The sequence below is a fragment of the Zonotrichia albicollis genome, chromosome 6 (genome assembly GCF_047830755.1).
Source record: "Zonotrichia albicollis isolate bZonAlb1 chromosome 6, bZonAlb1.hap1, whole genome shotgun sequence".
NCBI classification, from domain to species: domain Eukaryota; kingdom Metazoa; phylum Chordata; class Aves; order Passeriformes; family Passerellidae; genus Zonotrichia; species Zonotrichia albicollis.
Window position 1 is genome coordinate 50797400 of NC_133824.1, and position 20114 is coordinate 50817513.

The 20114-nt window shown below is 35.4% G+C and overlaps 1 protein-coding gene across 5 annotated transcripts in view; it reads right to left on the reverse strand.

Annotated features, from left to right (window-relative positions):
• The window catches only part of ANO3 (anoctamin 3), a 92044-nt gene that overhangs the window by 40888 nt on the left and 31042 nt on the right, over positions 1–20114 (reverse strand). For all 5 annotated transcript variants that reach the window (XM_026796598.2, XM_005492319.4, XM_074543762.1 and 2 more), the window contains 5 exons: positions 13474–13626; positions 11710–11810; positions 8063–8107; positions 2692–2823; positions 1278–1384 (listed from right to left, as the gene is read on the reverse strand). In XM_026796598.2, the coding sequence (XP_026652399.2) occupies positions 1278–1384; positions 2692–2823; positions 8063–8107; positions 11710–11810; positions 13474–13626 (538 nt within the window). The remainder of the gene's footprint in view (positions 1–1277; positions 1385–2691; positions 2824–8062; positions 8108–11709; positions 11811–13473; positions 13627–20114) is intronic.

Here is a 20114-nt window from a genome sequence, read left to right on the forward strand (position 1 = left end):
CTACTTCAGCAGGTACTGCTGATGCTTTCAGATTTCTGGCTCTGTCAAACTAAAGAGCAACTTGCCAAAGCACCAAAGCCTGAAAACTTTCCCTCAGGGCTGAGTGCTTGTACCAAATTCATTGTGAGAAAACAGTTACATTCACACTGTATTCCTCAGGGCATATAATTCAGATTTTATGGGTGACCAGATGATCTGATAGAGCGGTATGGATAGACAATCCTTGAGGCAGTGAAACTCCTGCAGGATTAAAAGCTATTAGGTATCTATTTAGCTACCAGCTAACCCCTGGTATTTTTAAATATAAACCAGCTGAAAATTTCATATCAGAGCAGTGCTCTGTACCAGACTGACTACTGCATTTTGGATCAGTTTCTAGAGTCTTCCTAAGCCCAGATTTGCTGTACTAGCACAGCACATTACAAAACCTGAAAAAAATAAATAACCATTGATAGGTACAACAAAAAGATTCAATAGCCTTTAAGAGCAAATCTGTAGCCAAAAGTTTCCCCAAGAAACAGGTACATATGGTGGAACACAGATTGGTCTCTTAAAATATACAAATTATACTAAACTAATAATGAAATTTCCCATCATCAACTTCAAAGGTGCTAGATATGAACATTTATTCTTCCTGTTTTTCTTACTACCCTTACTACCACTTCTGTTCAGAAACTCAAGAAACAGTTTTCTGTAACTGGAATCACCCAAGCCTCTGCATATTAAATCTTTAATTGAATTCCTGCAGAAAATATAGAAAATCATGAATACATTCCCTGGTCATTGAAAATGACAATGGGTAGTTTGACCTTCTAAAAACTAACACTGTATTATGAGTGTTGATATGAAGCAAATTCATTCTTAGATCAGCTGTCTCTGAGCTACACAGACATATCAAATAAATCAAGTGTGGCACACATTGATTCTACTGGACTGAAACTGATGGACAATAGCTGAAGTACTAGGATCAGTCCTTGAAAATATTTTCAGCTTTCTGAGGTAGATGTAACCCTTACTGTGGCCCTCAATAATGTAAAATTACAATAATCTCTCCATTTTATTTTAATGAATACGTAATTAAGTGAAAAATATTGCAAATTTTCACTGAAATATCTAGGTAGAAAATGATCAGACATTGTTTCAATTCTGTTACTGTGTGAAAGACAAGATTTCAAGAATAGGAAAAAAATTGAGTTTATTCAAATGGTATTTTTCCAGACAATTAAAGATGAACAATTTTATAGCTTTGGGTTAGGTAAAAAATGTAGCATACTCACCCATTTTGGATTTTCCATCTTCATACTTAGTTCTCTGTAGCACATGATGCACAATTCTACTTCTTGTCGAATTGCTGAAGAAGCTGTCTTTGTTGTTTATCGTGAAACTATTAAAATAATGAATGTCTTAATATTCATAACAATGCACACACATTGAAACATAGCTGTTCAAGTGGTTTTGTTTTTTTTTTTTTTTACAATGATTTAGTGGAGGTTTACATTCCTTAAACATAAGGTTATACACTGTTACAGCAGGTCCAATGAAGTTATCCTTATCACAAATTAAACCAAAAATATCCTACTATCTAGTTAATTCCTGTTCTGGATATAATTAATTAAATAAAGATCTTCAGTAATAGTGGTAGCCTTAAATTCAAATTACTTATGAGTTGACAGTTGTCTGTGCACTGGAACCACCAAAATTACTATTAAAAAAAACCCAAATCCACACACTGGAGACTTGCGAAGCAACTCCACAACCATTTTCCCTTAGAGGATCCCAGGATGGAGCCAAGTAAAGCAGCTTTGGCCAGATGGCTCCATTCTGGATGCGGGAAATCTGATATGCAGGAGCTTCTTCCTGCTCAGCTGTGCCAAAAGTTGCTACTACAATTCATTACATCAGCTGAGCTGATTGAGAAAAAAACACCAGAACCAGGGAATTGATCCAGTGCAGTATGGTAAATTACTGGGGGAAAAAAATTTGAGTCTATAATGAAATTACTCTGTTTTTCTGGGGTAAAGTCAGTTCACTACCATTTAGGTTCTTTACTGAGTGGAAAAATCCGGTTTATCCTAATTCATACTTCTATTTTAAATTAACTTTTATCTTCTAAAACAGTTATCACAAAATAACTTTAAAATTAAGAAACAGAATTTTAAAACCTAACTTTATAGGTACTGAAAAAAATTTATCTCACATTTTAAATATAGCATTATCAACATGCTGATTTGAACACATATAGTTTCGTTGTATATATATTTGTATTTTCAGAGGCAATAGATCTTTTTAAATGCAGATCTGGTAAGAAAGAAAAAGAAAATTATCGCTCGTCTTAGCTTGCTTCTGGTGTTCCAAATCTCAACTGGTTTTTGCCTACGTAAAGTAAGTAATAAGCAGAGAAAACTTGAGCAAGTATTTGCATTTTGTAATGTAAGGGAACAAAAAACCAAACATCTTCTAAACAAAAATGGAAACATTCATCTTTCCATCAAATTTCAGATTATGTTAGTGAGTGATCATCAAATAGCAAGTAACAAAGAGCAGATTATCACTTGAAGAGAATAAAATCAAATATGATACTTGGTGCTTCCAGTGACCATCTGTCAGCAGCTCCCTCTCTGGCCCTTGCTCAGAAGTGAGGAACAGAAACCCTTGTGGTGCGTGGCGCTGCCTGCCCACCCCAGCACTCACTGGTGGATGCGCGCGCGGCTGAAGGGGGCTGTGTAGCAATCTGTCTCCTCCAGATCAGGGAGGGCCTCCTTATCCAGCTTCATGGGATTTCTGGGCAACCAGCTTTTCAGCTCTCTAATGTTCCTCTGCAAACTGAGACAAGAAGAAGTCAGATTCACACGCTCTCACTTCCTCGTCATTTCTATCACTGGCACTGCATATTTATTGACATCGTACTAGAAATGAAATTAAATGAAAGCAGGAAACTTCCACATTAAGTAAACAAAAGAAAAGACAGAGTCAAAAAGCAAAATGAAAAATATTCGTTTGCAATCCATCTTGAACACTTTACTTGAGTAAAACTCATCCTAAAATTAGGTGAGCTTACAGCTCAAAATGGGACCGTGGCATTGTCTGCAGACATTAATTTTCCAAAGTAGTTCATCTGGCAGAACTGTAGGTGCTTATGCTTTAGCCAAGAACATACCTAGCTGCACTGAACAAAGCAAGTGAAACTCCTTCCCACTCTCTTGCCTGGCAACGTAGACACTAAAATTAATAAGTTTTTTAAGTATATTTGAGAGTGCTAAGGATCCGATTATGGTTTTCTGATTGCAATAAATTTTTCCCCTGCAAAATTTTCTTAAAAATCCAAGAACTGATATTGCCTTATGAAATATACAACAGTATACCTAAATATCAAATAAAATAAAGGACATGTTACACTAAAATGGTTATGCAGTATTTAGACAAGAAAACTCCTAAATATGGCTTCCTCCAGATTCTTAAAAATGGATACTACAAAATACAAACAGAACATCAATGCTGTATCTTCAATTAAATTACATACTGGCAACATAAATGGTTTTTTTCTCTAACGACACGTTGCCCAAATGATGTCTCAGGACATCATTCATACATGTGTAAATCCAGTCAAGTGCAGTTAATTTTTTAAGTGAGCAAATTCAATTTTGTCCTCCTTGCTGACCTATATCTTTTCATATTCAATTGCAATGCAACATGGTTATTTAAGGAGTAGATCTCAAATTAAATGTGCTATATCATGACACAATAAGCACATCAGAGATTCAGAAAAAGCCTAAATTTGAGAAAAACATTCCCCAAATAGTATTTTTTTTGGTGGAATTCGGGTTCTACTCAATGAATATGTATGCATGATATATAAAGCATACATATTTTACATCCACAAGAAGTGTAAAGCTAAGCAACAAATTCTTTTCTTTGAGGTGAATACTTCATTGCCTGTGCTAAGAAGCAGCACAGCTACACATTTCATAATGCCCATAATAAAAAGTTACATTTCATAATGTTAATAATACTTCATAATGCGAATGCACCTATTTTCATAATGTTCCTAGTATAGACTAATAAGTGATGATGTGGTAAATTGCTCTCAACAAAGTAACCCTTATGAAAATGTACTTCTTATTATCAACATCAATAAAATCAGAAAACCCCTATTTCACACAGTATCAGATAGAAAATTCAGCCAAATGTGGGAGAAGGATTTTACAGTTACATTTAAAATTCTCAAAATTTTCTTCTTGCTATATATTGCAAGATATTGGTGCACACTGTGTTGTAGCTGATACTGCACTTCAGGGACACCACTTGTATTCAACACCAACCACTGTAAGACAAAGAACATAATATGTTCATGATATTGGAACACAGAACACGGTACAGAGGCTGGTGGATTCCTTAAGTGTCTCCTTAATAATACCTTAGTGAGTTGATTATCTTTATTAATTCCAGCAGAAGCTTTCTTAGTACAGTTTATATAAACACAGTTTCCTCTTTATTCTCTTGAACCCTTTTTTCTGTTGTACACTTGCTGACTTCTTCGTCAAAATCCAGAATTTTTTTTAATGAGGAAAATACGCAGATGCATCAGGAAGAAAAGAAAAACAATGCATCTAGTTTCAGATTTTTTCATTATGAAAGTGCTTTAAAATTGGTTATGGGAGAAGTCTTGATCACTTCTCCCATACAAAAATCAAAAAAAAAAAAGTTGATAAATATTATGTTAAAAAAGACAGCTCTTGTTTAAAATTCATGACTGCTTCTTTTAACATGAAAAGCAGCATTGGAATAAATTAATGCTTGTGTCCCCATTACAGTTGCAGTTCCTCTTCTGAGAAAAAATGTAATGCCTTTAGTATTAGATAGCATAGGTAGATAGCATAGAATATTGCAACTGAGAAATGTATAAAGATGATACAAGAGAGCCATTTTTAGGTCATTTTACTGTTGAAGAAGAAACTGAGTTTTCATGGAGCTTGCCTTTAAACACAAAATTTTTGCCTAAATCATAGGACTAAGTATTAGCATTTTTACTCAGAGTGGCTTTCCAGGTTTAAAGCAGCAGTTTAAACAGATTCCTGACTTAATCTGTTAAATGTGGCCTATTTAGCTACAGTAAAAGCAGAGAGAACTGCTCTGGGGAAGTCAGTAGCTCAGGCAAGGAGATAAAAAATGTCCCAGTGGAATGGTGCTGCAATGTTATGGGATACTGCTTCATGTATGCTTTTACCGAAACCACTACAGCTAGTGCTACAGAACACCTCAAACCAAGGAACAGCACTCTTGAAATACATGTGCATTTCATTCTTAGCTATACAATTTAATATTTTATGAAGACACTTGTAATTTCAGCTTTTCTCGACTCCCATTCTCAGTTTTACGCATCTGATTTATTTGGTTGGTTAGTCTTTTTTTGCAGAACAAGCTCACCCAAAAATCCTTGCAGATTATGTTTACTCAACAGACTACAATGCAAAGGAACACAGTATATGGATGATTTTAGCATTATCTGATCAAACTCATGGAATGAGATACCAGAATTAAGCACCTTCACCAATCACGTTAGGCAGCTTTGACAGCAACAATCACCGAGCAGTTTGCTTGATGTTTGTGTCTCTTGAGACTGGCCACAAGTGCCAGCTATGTGCCACCAAGTTACCTGGGCTCAGTGTGTTTCCATGTAATAGGAAACACGTCAGCGTGACAGATTCAACATACAGACACAATCATCACTAACAAAAGGAAATTATCATACCTTTGTTTACTGGAATGATATCAACAATTTCACTTCAGTGTGCAGACTGAAATCCCAAAGATTTTAAGTCCTTTTGCAAAGCAAACTAACTGCAGGTCAGGCGCTGAACAAAGTCATTTTTGGTTCTCTATTTTTAGAAGTATTAAGTGATTTTAACATTTCAGTGGGCAGAGTGCAGCTGCATATAAGACAACTATATTTTCATTTTCTTTTCCTTGATGCCATCCTTTACCAGCATGAAATCAGCAGGTCCAATGTGGCAATTACAAGACAGTCTTACTAGATTATTCAGTCTTCAATCTGAGAGCTCAGAATTTTTTATGCCAACTCTATTTACAGGTATATTTCTTTCTTTTGAGAAGAGTAAGGCTTTCCAAATATTGCTTATAATGAATATGACAGATTTATTTCTATAGTGTGATTCAATGGACAGAAAACAAGCTTCTTAGAATTAAATACAATGTTAAGAGCTTTTTAAAGGTGTGTAAATAAACAGACCACATACATACCACATAAAAGAAATTAAGTATTACATTTTTCTTGTCCTTTCATTAATGCACCTAATAATCTTTTGCAGATCTTTTAAAGAACATTTATTAGATACATATCTACCTATCATATAACTGTGTCAATAAAGTTAAAGAAGTGTACAGGCTACAGCAGGTCTAATATACTAGAATTATACTAGAATACTTTGTAGTCTTAAATCATGGAAACTTTATAAGCTTAATATTTTGGTATACAAGAATTTTAATATACTTCTTCATGTAGCTCATATAAACTCTCTTTAACTTAGAAATTTTAACAAGAGATTAAATAAACTACAGGGAAGCAGTAAAATTTGAGAAGTTGCAAGATGCAAGGTAACAATGACAGTTGTAGAAGTACGCATGTGATGTGTATGTCAGCAATTTTAGAGTTAGCTTTCAACTTTAAATATAGCTTCTTTCTATATTTCTTTTGTTTCACACAATTCCTCTGTGCACTGAATTTTATAAAGTGCCAGAAAATATACACATAAAAATATTTATACCCAAATTCTCACAAAGTAAATCACAAGTAAAAGCATTTATCTCAATACAAAATCAATCTGGCATGGAAATTACTCATTACTCAATTCACAGTACTGTACTATTTCAGTTGCATCTTTCAGACATTTGTCCTTCTAAATAAGGAAAACAAAATTTATGTAATATCCAGGACCCACCAGATGGATTATAGACAAAACAAGACAATTTTGAAGTAAAGCTTGTTGATTCTGCCTTTTATTGCAAGCATTTCACTTAGACTTTTCATAATGCATGCTAAAATGGAGCAAGCATGCAAACTGGGAAGAGAACAAAACGCAGTTGTAAATCTATGTTATAAATTGGTTTACTTCAACATATGTTATCAGCTCATATGTTTAAAGTTTTCTCACTTTACCATTCAACATTCTGCTGTTGTTAGCTGATCGTCTTGGAAATTGTTATCATGAGACTCCCTAAATTGCTCCAGAGAAATGAGAGCTCTTTACCATCTAAAGTGACAAATCAAAAGTGATCTCAAGATCCATCCCAAGAAAACCTGTGATGGGGAACTCTTTCAGGAGAATTCCCTCATGTGAAATATTGTCAGGTATCTGCTGGTGATTAGGATTTACAAGACATTATTATGTCTGACTAAAGGGATGGGGAGTAACTACAGCTCAGTGTCCCCCATTCTCATTTCCTAGCACTCCCAGGCTCCTTTTCCCTGCCCCTACAGGGGGAGGTCCCTCTTGTACCCTTCTTCTGGCTGACAAAAACACCACAAGCAGCACCAGCTAGCTAAAAGTGAGTTTTGCAAGTTACTCTCTCAGCTAGCAAACAAAAAATCAAAGCAGCCTTCAGCATGTGGCATTAATTTGTTCCTGATCATGACGACACACAGGAGAAAAAGTATGTTTGCATATCTAAGGAAGTAGCTGACTGCCAGAATCTGAGGCACACACTCAAAAGCATCCTTCATGCTAAAGAGGTATGCCTTGGTGTCAGTAGATATAAGGGCAGAGGTAGATGCAGTATTAAATCCTCACTGCAAAGATAAGGTCTCTTTTTTGTTTGTTTCCCTGGCATAAACATTTTTACATTTCTAAAATGACAACTGGCAAAGCTTTAAAGAACTGCACCTTGTTGCAGATGAATATTTTAGCACTTTGAGCTGACATATTTTGAGTTTTCAGGAAAATAATCTAATTTTCCAAGTGTCATGGATAAATTTACAACTGCAAATGGATTTTCTTTAGCAGGGTCACTATCTGACAAAATTAGAAGCTACACATCACCCACCAACCTGCCCATGGTTTTGCTCCTCCAGTCAGTGTAATAACATTTTTTCCTGAAAGAACAGCAAAAAATCAGCTGAGATTAATCAAGTAGGACATAGTTGGAAGGGACATACATGTTACAAAAGAATGCTATACATCTTAAAACATGCATTTTCATAAACAAAAACATGAAAAAACTAAAAAGGCAAGTGAAATAGAATAAGTCATTACAATAACATAGTTTCGCATTTTTCAAGTTTGTTCTAAAATAACAGATTTGTAGCTACTGACAAAAACGATAACTGATCAATGAGTCATTTAACAGTTCTTTTCTCCCCACCCTTCACCAATTAGAGAAACAAGACCTGAAATTCCCAGTAGAGTCTTCTGAGAACAGTTATTTTGAAACCAAAGGGAGACATATTTGCTACATGGTTTATATTTCCCACACCTAGTTTCAGGCTTTTTGTTTGTAATTTCACATCACATTTCAACCACAAAAAGAGGCTTGATATTGCAGATTCCTCAGGAGTTAGGAAGATCTGCAACTGCACACCTGGGCAGCATGTGAGATTCATAAAATTACATTACTTACACTGAAGATCCACTGAAATTAATACCTTAAAAAGAGGGTGAAAGGCTCCTTGCCTGGAAAATATGTGGCCACCTGAAAATTATGTATCTCCCAATCTGCAGACTGTTGGCAGCCTGACACTTGGTACTGCTAGGCAGCATTGTAAATGAAGCAATGAAAGGTATTAAAGGGTTTTCAGAATTATTTTTAACAAAACCCTTATTACCCTTAGCTGTTTTGCCCAGATGGAGTTCAGCTGTTACAAATAACTTATTAACTACAAACAATGATAATTATGAGTTGCAAGATACTTGCAGACAAAATTAAAGCTTTGCCTCAATTCTAGACAGATATAGTTTTATTTCTACTGACAGACCATATACTTAACAAAAATACCCATGAAAGTTAAAAAATCATAACTCAGTCATTACCTAGCTTTGATGCTTACACAAACCCTGTTTGAAACCATGTACATATGCTTCCAAATAAAGCAGCATGGCAAAGTCAGCCATATATACAAGACAGTAATGATTACTACACACTGTCTATTGAAATTTCAGAAAAAATTCATTCTGCAATTGACACAATGAGATTCCATCTATATTACATATTATATATCTGTCAACACATTTTGGTATAATACCGTGCTAAAACAGTTCTGGGGTGTGGGTGAATCTCAAATGTATTTTTACTTTTCAGAAACAGAGAGAAGTAACCTGTGTGATAATAATTCTGTTGATTTTGTTTAGATTCCTGGATTGAGCAAAATGAAACTAAAAAGTTTGAATTTAATTCTTCATGTGTTATTCATATATGATATTGACATATGGCATATTTTAGTGACCATAACTAAAAGTCAATTTTGCAAGACTGTGCAACAGCAAATAGGTATACTGCATTAAAGTACTGCAGGGAACGTTATGTGTCATCTTTAACAGTGTTTTAGTCAGAAAACACTGATGAAACAGATAAATGAGAAATAATTTGCTTTTTAGAATTACAGAATATCTCAAGTAGGAAGGGATGCATAAAGATCAAGTCCAACTCTCTTTTCCCCTTAGGCTTACTTAAATCTACCTAAGGATGACCTAAAACTTCATGGGAGGAAGATGCTCTAGTTCACTGAGTAATCACTAATTGTGGGAGAATTGCAGCATTTGAGGTTCCTTTGTCCATTGAATGGTTACCTCAGAAAAACAATATATACCATCCAGGTAGGAATCATTTCATTTAAAAAAGCAAGTTCAACACTTCAAACACAATTGTTCTTAACAGAATATGTAATTAAATTATAAAATGTGTGGTCACAGGATGTTGTTACAGGAATGCAGGTTTATATTTCTGCATCCATGAAAAAGCCATCTGGGCAGATATGAACAAAGACGAAGACTTGAACTGTGTCTCAGCAAGTTTCTAAAGCACAGCCTTCTATAGAGAAGGAAGGTATCATGAAAAACTGCTCATCTCCTGTAGGGGACACTTTGGAAAAGCTGCTGGCAAAGCAGGGCAGACCATTCCTCAATTCTGCTACATCCAGCTTGTGTTTGCAACAGAATTGTGTCAAGTTTTCTGTTTGAAAAGGTAAAGAAATTCAAGAAATATACTAAAATAGTCACACAAGTTCTAGACTGCAATTTCATTTAAATACCTATTAAAATCTTTTTAAAGATAACAAAAATGTTGACCAATTTACTATTTCTCACAGTTCTATTATGGAGGTAGAGGTGGAAAAATATCTTCCCAAATGTAGGTATTTCATTGTACAGCAAAACTACCAAAAAGGTGAAATTGGAAAATTTAGTATTTCATCTACTTTTGGTTTACTGAAATTAATTGGATAAAAAGAAGCCAAAGCAACAAAGACCCTTTGGGGGAAACACTAAGAGAATATATTTACATGGCATTAATAATATAACAAACAAACATGATTTAGAATGTCTTCCAAATAAATCAGGATTGCAAAAGCCAGCCTTTTTTGTCCTGAGAGCACTATAGATCTATGAAGTAACTAAAATTATGAAGAATTCAAACCCATTGCTAAAACACAATTTTGTGAAGTAAAGTATCAAAAGGAGGAAGAAATAATTTTTAATTGCAATTTTGATTATTTATGTCTGTATGCCCATATATAAACACTTCTATACTTAATATACTGGCAAGTATTTTTTGAACTAGATAAACTCAAATAGCACTATAATAATATTTTTAAACATACGGAAGAGGACTTTTACTAAAACATTTTTTATGGAAAGGCCTTTGAAGGCTTAATTGGATGATGTGAAAACTCACTACAGAACTGGGTATGTGGAGCAAGATTTGAGCAACGATGATTCACAATCACTGTTTCTGTCTTAGGACCAATGCAGGAGACCACAGTGCCATAGCATAAAAGACTGAGCATTTGGCAAGGGCATTTTCCATGGCTCACACAACTTTGGCACCTGGTTACCACTTGAACTCATGCACACAATATGCTCTTCTCCAAGAGCATTATTAATCAATTTGAAAAGGCACATTTTCTCCTTTAAAGACTTAATTATTGTTGCAGAAAATATTAACCTGTCCCACAAATTAATAACAAATATTAATTTGTTAATACGATAGAACTTCTTTTGCATTCAGACAAGGAAGTCAGTTCAGGCCATTATTCTGCCTAAAGAAAGTTACTGGACCTCAGTTTACTCAAATTGTGACAATATGTGTTATATTGGAGACATGGAAGACACTTTCTGTCATTTCACCTGCCTTTCAATAAGACTCCAGAAAAACCCTAAAATCATGGAGGACACTCAAGCTCAGATGGAGAATATCTGAAACTCTGACAAGAACATCCAAAATGATGTGCAAACTACTGTTTTCTAAAAGACATATGCTCAATCTGATGTAAAAGGCAAGTTTGAAAACAAGTAACACATAGTATTGTGTAAAAATGAGGAAAGAACAGGACTTGTTTCTCCTCTCTCCCTATCCCATCACTAAAATAAATATGAGCACTCTTGGCTGCAGAGCAGTAAAGACTGCACTTTTAGACTTGAGTAAGTGACAAACTTTCAATATTAAGCACTAATCATAGGTTTCTTAAAATAGTTTCCACAATACCTGAAAGGCATCCTGATGTTCATTCTTTCTGCATACTTGCACAATGTCTCCCACGGACAGTGAATTTTAACAAACATGATATCACTGTTGGTAACAGCTGGCTGTAAAGAGCAGTAACATGCAAATACGTATTAATAATTTAAACCTACAGCAATCACTCTTCCAGAAGCATTCTTCAGGGTCAAATTCTGATTTTTAGGCCTGAATTGGGCAGGCAACTCTGAAAATAAATGCTCTTCTAGACAAAGGAAAATCAGTAACCTTTCTCGCTTACAGACTCTGTAGTATGTGTAGACAAGCAGGACAAAAGGCATCTGTAGGGAAAGATCTGTGGTCATGAACTTAAGTAAAGACTTTATGCAACACCTTTTTACATGGAATAAATTTAACATGGAATTAATTTTAAATCTCAAAAAAATCACCTTAGATAAGTAGATTGAAGACCATTCTGTGTCTCCCATTAAAGGAGAAGTGTGGTCAGTACTAGAGGCATGAGAACAGATGAGACAAGACTCCAGGTTGCGAAAATGGTAACTCAAGGGAATGGTTGAGCAATTGAGTTACCTGCTGGGAATTTTTAAATGTGTATGAACTGGGATGTTCAAATTACAATGTGTACTCTACACAAATGTTTTTAATCATTAATTTATTTATACGTAAAAAAATAGTTTCAGCCTTACAGATTTCTATATTCACCTTCTCTTGTGAACACTTCAGTTTCCCACACTCTTCCCAGATGTATTTGCTTGAGATTCTATAACTAGATATTTTGATAGTTGAATTGTGTCCGATTAAAGCCTCCAAAAGCCTGACTTTGTAAGGTTTGGTAAGTAAAGGTAAAAGAAAATGCAGTTAAACTTAAAATGTTGCCAATTTTACCTACCCGTTCCATAAATCATATCACAGTTCCATAGTACTACCTCAAATATTTTACTTTCTTGAAAGTTGTGGATAAAATACAATGCTTGTGGAAAACTAATTCAGAACTTATAAAACCATTTGTTTCTGAATGTCAGTAATTCTGAAATGACAAAAGCTCTATTTATTTAAACTGGAAGAAAATCAGCTATTTTTATTACCATACTGTAACAATTCTTAAAAGTCTTAAAACCAAATTTTAGTCAGGCTAGCTATTTATGAATATTTAACATGCTATATTGTGAGCTATATCTTGCAAGCTCATTGCTTAAACCCAGAACACGTATTACAATTCTACGGAGATGAAAAATCAAGACAAAAGACACATGAACAATAGGAGCTTACATCAGAATAGAGTAAATATATACCTGTTCTTCAGGTCATTCATGAGAGAGCAAAAATCCAAGGCAATGTTTCCCTGGCTCCATTTTCTTTCATTTTTTATTAATACTACTATTACTAGCCACAGATTAACCAGAATAGTGACAACCTTAACCCCTTGAGAAACAGTGAGACATTTAACATCAGGCATTCTGCTGACAGACATAGAGGATATGTATTAAAGCAACAACATGGGTTACTGAAGCTGCTTCTGTTCTGCAAGCATGAGAAGCTGGAACTTGTCCCCCTGTACTGCATGACACTTCTGTGTACAAGCATGTATCTCCAAATCATTTTAAAATACACACTATCAAACTATTCTTCTTATTAGTTTAATACAGTTAAGCAGATGATGAGAACTGCCTGGAAAGGCTTGTAATTTTGTCTGGAATCTTTTATCAGTTCAGTAAAGTAGGATGGTATAATAAAAGGCATTTTTTATGCCACATAAGCTACAGGACTCACCTCCCGTTCTAACATAAGCCCTTCTGCTCTCAAATTCTTCTCAAATGTGCTTCTTTTCTCTACCTGTGGGCTTGATTTCTTGTAGACCAAGATGTAATCAATGCGCTTTTTGCCATCTTTGAAGAAGAGTCCTGATAATGCCATGGCATCACTCTAGAAAACATAAAAGAAACATACTCTAAATATGCCATCTATAAAGATGAAGAGCTCCATTGTGAATTGTATATAACATAGCACTTCCTAAACCATGGAAACAGCCACATATCTAAAGGATGATGAATATGCAAGAAGTTCAGAAGAACAAAAAAGTGATATGCATCAGTTCCTCAGGATTTCAAATTAATTAGAACAAAACAAAATAAAATAGCTTTGCAGAGCCCATATTCCAGTTATTTCAGTTGAGCAAAAACCTTAAAATTCTTGAGTGGTGTGTATTGATATGAACTTTTGTTTATCCCTACTTTCAATTGGAAATTAAAAAGAAAAAATAAAGAAGTCAATTAAAGCAATTTTCTCAGCTTTGTACCTGTGCAAATTTTATAAAACAAACATACCTATATTTTCTCCAAGGCAGAAATAAATCTAAAAAATTAAAAAAGAATGCTATTGATCGGAATGTTTGCACGGACAGTCTAGTTGAAGTGCTCTTTCAATGCCATGTTAGCCATGTTTCAATCTTGACTAGTTCCTTCCCACCATGCTTGCAAACATAAGGAATTAGCTGACCTTGATATGAAAAACCCTGCTTTACATGCTGCTGATGCTGCGGAGCTATTTTTGCATTCTGTGATTTGCATGCTTCAGAACAGAGACCAAACCAACTGGTGACAGACTACAGAATGATAGAATTATTAGGTTAGGATGGACCTCCAAGATCATTGAGTCAAACCAAACACCACCTTGTGACGACTAAATCACAGAACTAGGTGCCTCATCCAGTCATGTCTTGAACACCTCCACAGATGGTGACCCTGCCACCCCCCAGGGCAGCCTCTTCCAATGCTTAACCATCCTTGCAGTGAAAAAATTGCTCTTGATGTCCAATCTGAGTGTCTCCTTGTACAATTTAAGGCCATTTCCTCTTGTCCTGTTGACTGGTAGAAGAGGCTGATCTCCATCTTGCTACAATCTCATTTCAGGTAGCTTTAGAGAGGATGACTCCTCCGAAGCTCCTCTTATGACTGAACAACTCCTGTATCCCCACCTTATGAGGCGTGTCACTCCTCTTACAAGGAGTGCCTCGTAAGCCTTAGTCTCTCTGGACCCCTCACCAGCTCCACTGCCTATCTCTGGACAGTGGAATTAATTAATTAATTAATTAACTCCAGCACCTCAATGTCTCTCTTGCAATGAGGGGCCCAGAACTGGATGCAATACTCAATGTGTGCCCTCACCCGTGCAGAGAGCAGAGGGACAAGTACAGCCCTGCTCTATTTCTGATACAGGCCAGGTGCCATTGGCCTTCTTGGCCAACTGGGCACACATATTCAGTCAGCTGCTGAGCAGCACCCCCAGGTCCTGAAAACTTTAAAATCTGAAAAGATAAACTGAGAAACTATCATCATCCTCTGGAGAATGCAGCACTTATTTAGACATGAACCATCCAGAAGAATGTTGGTTTCAAGAAGTATGCATTACACCCATCATAAACAGGTCCAAATGTTTATGAATGCTGCATCAACAGCAGCATTCATAAACAATGGGATGATGCTGGTCCTAGGAATTAATCCTATTTGGATTATTTGGATATGAAATTTACAATAGTCAGTTATACCCAACAGGGACATTCTCTATTCAAAACTAGAACCACGTATCAGTGCATGATATCAGCATTATATATATTGGATACCAGCTCACTTGTTTCTATGTGAAATGTTTTTCTTACACCCACATCTCTCACTGCCAGCTTTCTACACATTTAGTGCTTCTGAGAACTCCTCAGTCTGAAAAACCTAAAGCATTCTAACAAGATTTTTTCTCTGTCTTTGCTTTTTTAAATCCCAAAATAAAAAACAACAGTCTGTCGCAGACAATCTACCGCTACAAAGGAGTGCATCAGAGAACATTATTTAAGTACATTAAGCTTCAATTTAAGCTCTAAGATCACTGAGTCCAACCATTAACCCAACACTACACCATGTCCCCAAGGGTCACATCACACACCTTTTAAGTACCTCCAGGGATGGTGATTCCCCTTCCCTGTGCAGCCTTGTTCCAATGCTTTACCACCCTTCCAGTGAAGAAATTTGCCCTAACAGCAGATCTAAACACATCCTGATTTAACTTGAGGATGTTTTATCTTGTCCTGTCACTTGTTATTGAAAGAGACTGAGTCCCACATGGCTAAACCTCCTTTCAGGTACTTGTAGAGAGCAGAAACACCCAGCATGAGCTTCCTTTTCTCCAGACTAATACTTCCAGCTGCCTCAACCACTCCATGTAAGACTAGCACCCAGGATCCCTCTTGGAACACACTCCAGCACCTCAATATCTTTCTTCATATTCAGATAAATAATATCTGAAGTCCAAATTAAGGTAGCAAAGAGTATCAACCAAGACTGTTAGTGAATATAGGGTCTGTCACCCCTTCTAAGAATTCTGAATGGGAATGGTAGTAAAACCATTATTTTTTATAATGTTACAGATTTAATTATCTAAATCTATAAGACCCAGAGGTTTGAGGTAGTAGACTGAAGGTTCAAAAGTGCAAGTTTGAATACGCAAGTTTTTAAATCACAAACTTTTTCAGGTTCAAGACATGAACAATTACTCTCCTCTTGAACACTGAAGGATTCCTGCGTAAGTATTTTACAAAACCAGACCAGGGCTGCTTTTACAGTTCATGAAGCAGGCACAATAAGATACAAAAAGCCTGGCCGAAACTCCCCCACAAAGGGGACATCTGGAACTTCTCCAAAACACTTTCTGCTCATGCAATTTCTGTACAGACATGATGCAAATTACACCCACCTTTTGTAATACATTTCTACTGCCTTTCTTTGGGTTATTATTTCTAGTCTTTCTTTCCTCATTTCCAAAACATCTGATTTTCTTCAGTCTTAGAAAAACATGCTTTGTTTCTCAGATAAATGGCAGTATCCAAATTTGACCTCATATTCATTAACATCAAACAGAATTATTTGGGGTCAATGTTAAAGACATAATGAGCAGTGAAGACAGTAGAAAGAAATCTTCTATCCCAGTTTAAACCAGACCACTTTCAGAGAACACCCCCCACAGGGGGTTTAGAAGTGCCATAGTGAAGCCACTTACCACATTCATGCAGTGAACCTGGCCTACATAACACTGATTTCATGACTGATTCACTTTAATGCTACTGGCACCATTAGTTTCACTTTTGTCCTATTAAAAAAAACCAAATGCTGACCACCTATATTAGCAGTAATACAAAAATTACTTAAGTAATTAAGTACTAGTAAAAGAATTTATATGGTTGATTTGTATGGATGATTTAGTTGGGTCTTTTCAGTTGATCTGAAGGAGCTCCATAACAAAAAAGGGCAACAGGCAGCAGTAATTTCAATTAAACATCTAAGTCAGGGTATATTATCTATACCTAGCACAAGCAATCAGCTGTTAGTGCAGTGGACATTCAAGCACAGATCATTTATTATTTATCTGCTGGTTTAGACGAATACAATAATTCATTCTTTTGCCTTTTTAAAGGGAGAAAAGGATCAGAAAAGGAGAAAAACATCAGAAGAAATATTTTGTGCAAAGACCTTACTCTCTAAGACTTCCTATTTCACCTGAAAAATGAGTATAAAAGGACTAATCAAAATTCCCTCATCCTCTCCATCGCCTTACTCCTCCAGATTTTCTGAAACAGTATCCATCTGTTAAACTTTCTTACATTTACACACATATGAAAACTCATTTGTTTGGAAAAACTCCTTTTAGAGTATTGCAATATAGTTCAGATAGTAAACTCAACAATTTAACCTACCCTTGTTCTTTCAATGTCTTTAAATAGAAGAACTCCAACTATGAGGCTGTGAGGCACCACTTGACTCAAGCTTGTCCATTATGCAGAATCATAATACACTGGCTTGCATCAGAGGCTTTGATACCATAGATGCTGCAGTTTCTTGGTTTTATTATGTATCAAGATTTTTGATTGCTTCATAGTTTGTGGTTAGTATAAAAAATCACATGACAAGCTGCTTTGAAGTCTGAAAGTGTAAAATTCAAAATACTGCCACTATCATTCAACTGAAGTTTACACAAGGCAAAACACACCGATCAATTTAGCCTAGAAAAAGGAGTTTTGGCTCAATCAAAAAGAAAAAAAAAGGTGGAAGCACAATGCAAATATTTAGCAAAGCTATAAAATAAAAAGTTTGTATTTTCATTCAAACGTATAAAAAGAACTTCCTTGGAGGGATTTCTCAATAAACTATTTTTCAGATTCTAATTAATTAAAAATGCTCTTTTTACAAAGTGGGAACATCAGCTTTACTGGATCTTTCTCTCCCCAGTTAATTTAAGTAGCACAATTCACAGTAATTGTAACTATTTCAACTTCATTTGTCTCACTGCTGCTCTAATCTGTAAATTAAACTTTTATCATTTTTTCACCCCAAACACAGAAACAAATATTTCTAAAGAGGGAGTTGAAACCATTCTCAAAACAGGAGCAAATTTTAGAGTCATACAATCACTGTATCCTAATTTAGTGGTATATTTTATTTGTTTTCCACCTTATACTGGTAAAAAGTTTAAGATAGTGAATAATATACTCAGGTGAATTTAGATGTTAATGAGAACCACACATAGGTACAACATACATGTTGTAGCCATTTGTTTAATCTTCAGTCCACCACTGACAACTCTCCCCAAAAATAACATAACAGCAAGGCTTAAGGCCTGACAAAATAGGTGTTTACATTTTAATGGATTTTAAGAAAATTCCCATTCACTTGTTCAAGTATTTGCAGCTTGAACTGTGCAACAGCAAAATACAAGTACATTCAAACCACTATGAAAGGCTCTAATTTGTTTATACATTAAAGGTACTAGGATAGAGCATGTAACTAAGAAATGTAATTAATTACTTCCCTCTACCACCTGCTCAGAGTTCAGCCAGTGTCAGCTCTGATTTCTATGTATTCAGTAACTTTCTATAACATCATCCAGCAGCCCTCAAACCCATATAATCTTTAAAAACCCACAAGATCTCTGATAAGGATGTGCACAGCTCATTTCTGGGAGAACTGCTTGCTATTCCTTGTTCTGAATCCAGGACAAATTTGTTTTTTTGCAAAAAGCACCAAAAAAAAAAGATGTTTTATACATTCATATGGTATCTTAGAGCCCAAAAAGGCCAGTATGGATTATCATACATATACATATATTTATGTGTATTAGTGTGTATATATGTATATACATACACTCTCAAACACACAGATATGTATACATGCATATTCACTATTGCTGTCTACACTTGCAAGGAAAATCAGCTAGGAACACAGTAAGAAGAGCAGAATGACACTTAAAATGCAAAACCACACTGGTTTCTAGAGGGATGTCAAGGAAAAGCAGTTTTCTGTACCTCTTCATGATTTTAAGACAACTTTCAGAGATAATAATAGATTAATTCAGGGCTTTTATATCATGAAGTAAGAAAAAGCAGCCATGGAAACAATTTGAAGAACTAGGGCTGGAATTCTGACAGAGGTCAAGTCTGATCCATTAACTTCTTCAGCATGGCAACCACCTGAAACTGAAACATCTACATGAACAGCTTTTCTGTTCTATCTCTGAGAAGAATGGTTCTCTGTAATAAAAGAAAACTTTCTTTGAATATAATATATTGATGATCTTGATCTTCATACGATGCTAATAGGTTGAAAAATTACTGGAAGATTAATGAAAAACATCCCATTTGTTTAGGTTACTAATTCTCCTAAACTCTGTTACCATGATCTTGGCATTAACATCTTCAGTAATACTCACAACAAAGGATGCCACCAATTAAGTGGTGAGTGTGCACATCCACAGCTTATGCTTCATCTTACACCTTAAGTATTTTCTGGAAATAAACACATCTGTGATGCTAAGTACAGTGGATATTCCCATGAACAAAAGTAGGATACCTAAATAATGCTTGCTTTATTTCAGGATGTTTAAAAATCAAAGCTGGGACTTGAATAAGTTTTAGACTTCTTAATTTACTTGGAATTAGCTGTGAAGTGTTTTTAAATAGTACAAGACCAATTTTTCACATTCTAAAAACATACTCTGATTAAGAATAATCTAAGGCATGCTTTATGCGAAATTTTCCAAGCACACATCTAAGTTAGACTTCATCATTTTGTGTTTGTAGGAATGGATAAACCATAAACAGATTTACCAGAATCATCCTTTCAATTACTTAATTTCAAAACCAGACTGATGATTTCAAATGTATATTGCTTTAGCGTTCTTCTTGTGCAAATAACCTAGGAAAGAAAACTGGGGACATATTTGCATATGCAAAGACATCCAAACTACCCTGGGCATCAAAGACAACATGACAGGCTTCCATAATTACCTACACTATTGCATTTCTTTGAGATTACACTGCTGGGCAGAACAAAGCTTTTTTCTGTGGAGGCAAAGACTTCCAGAAATATCTGACC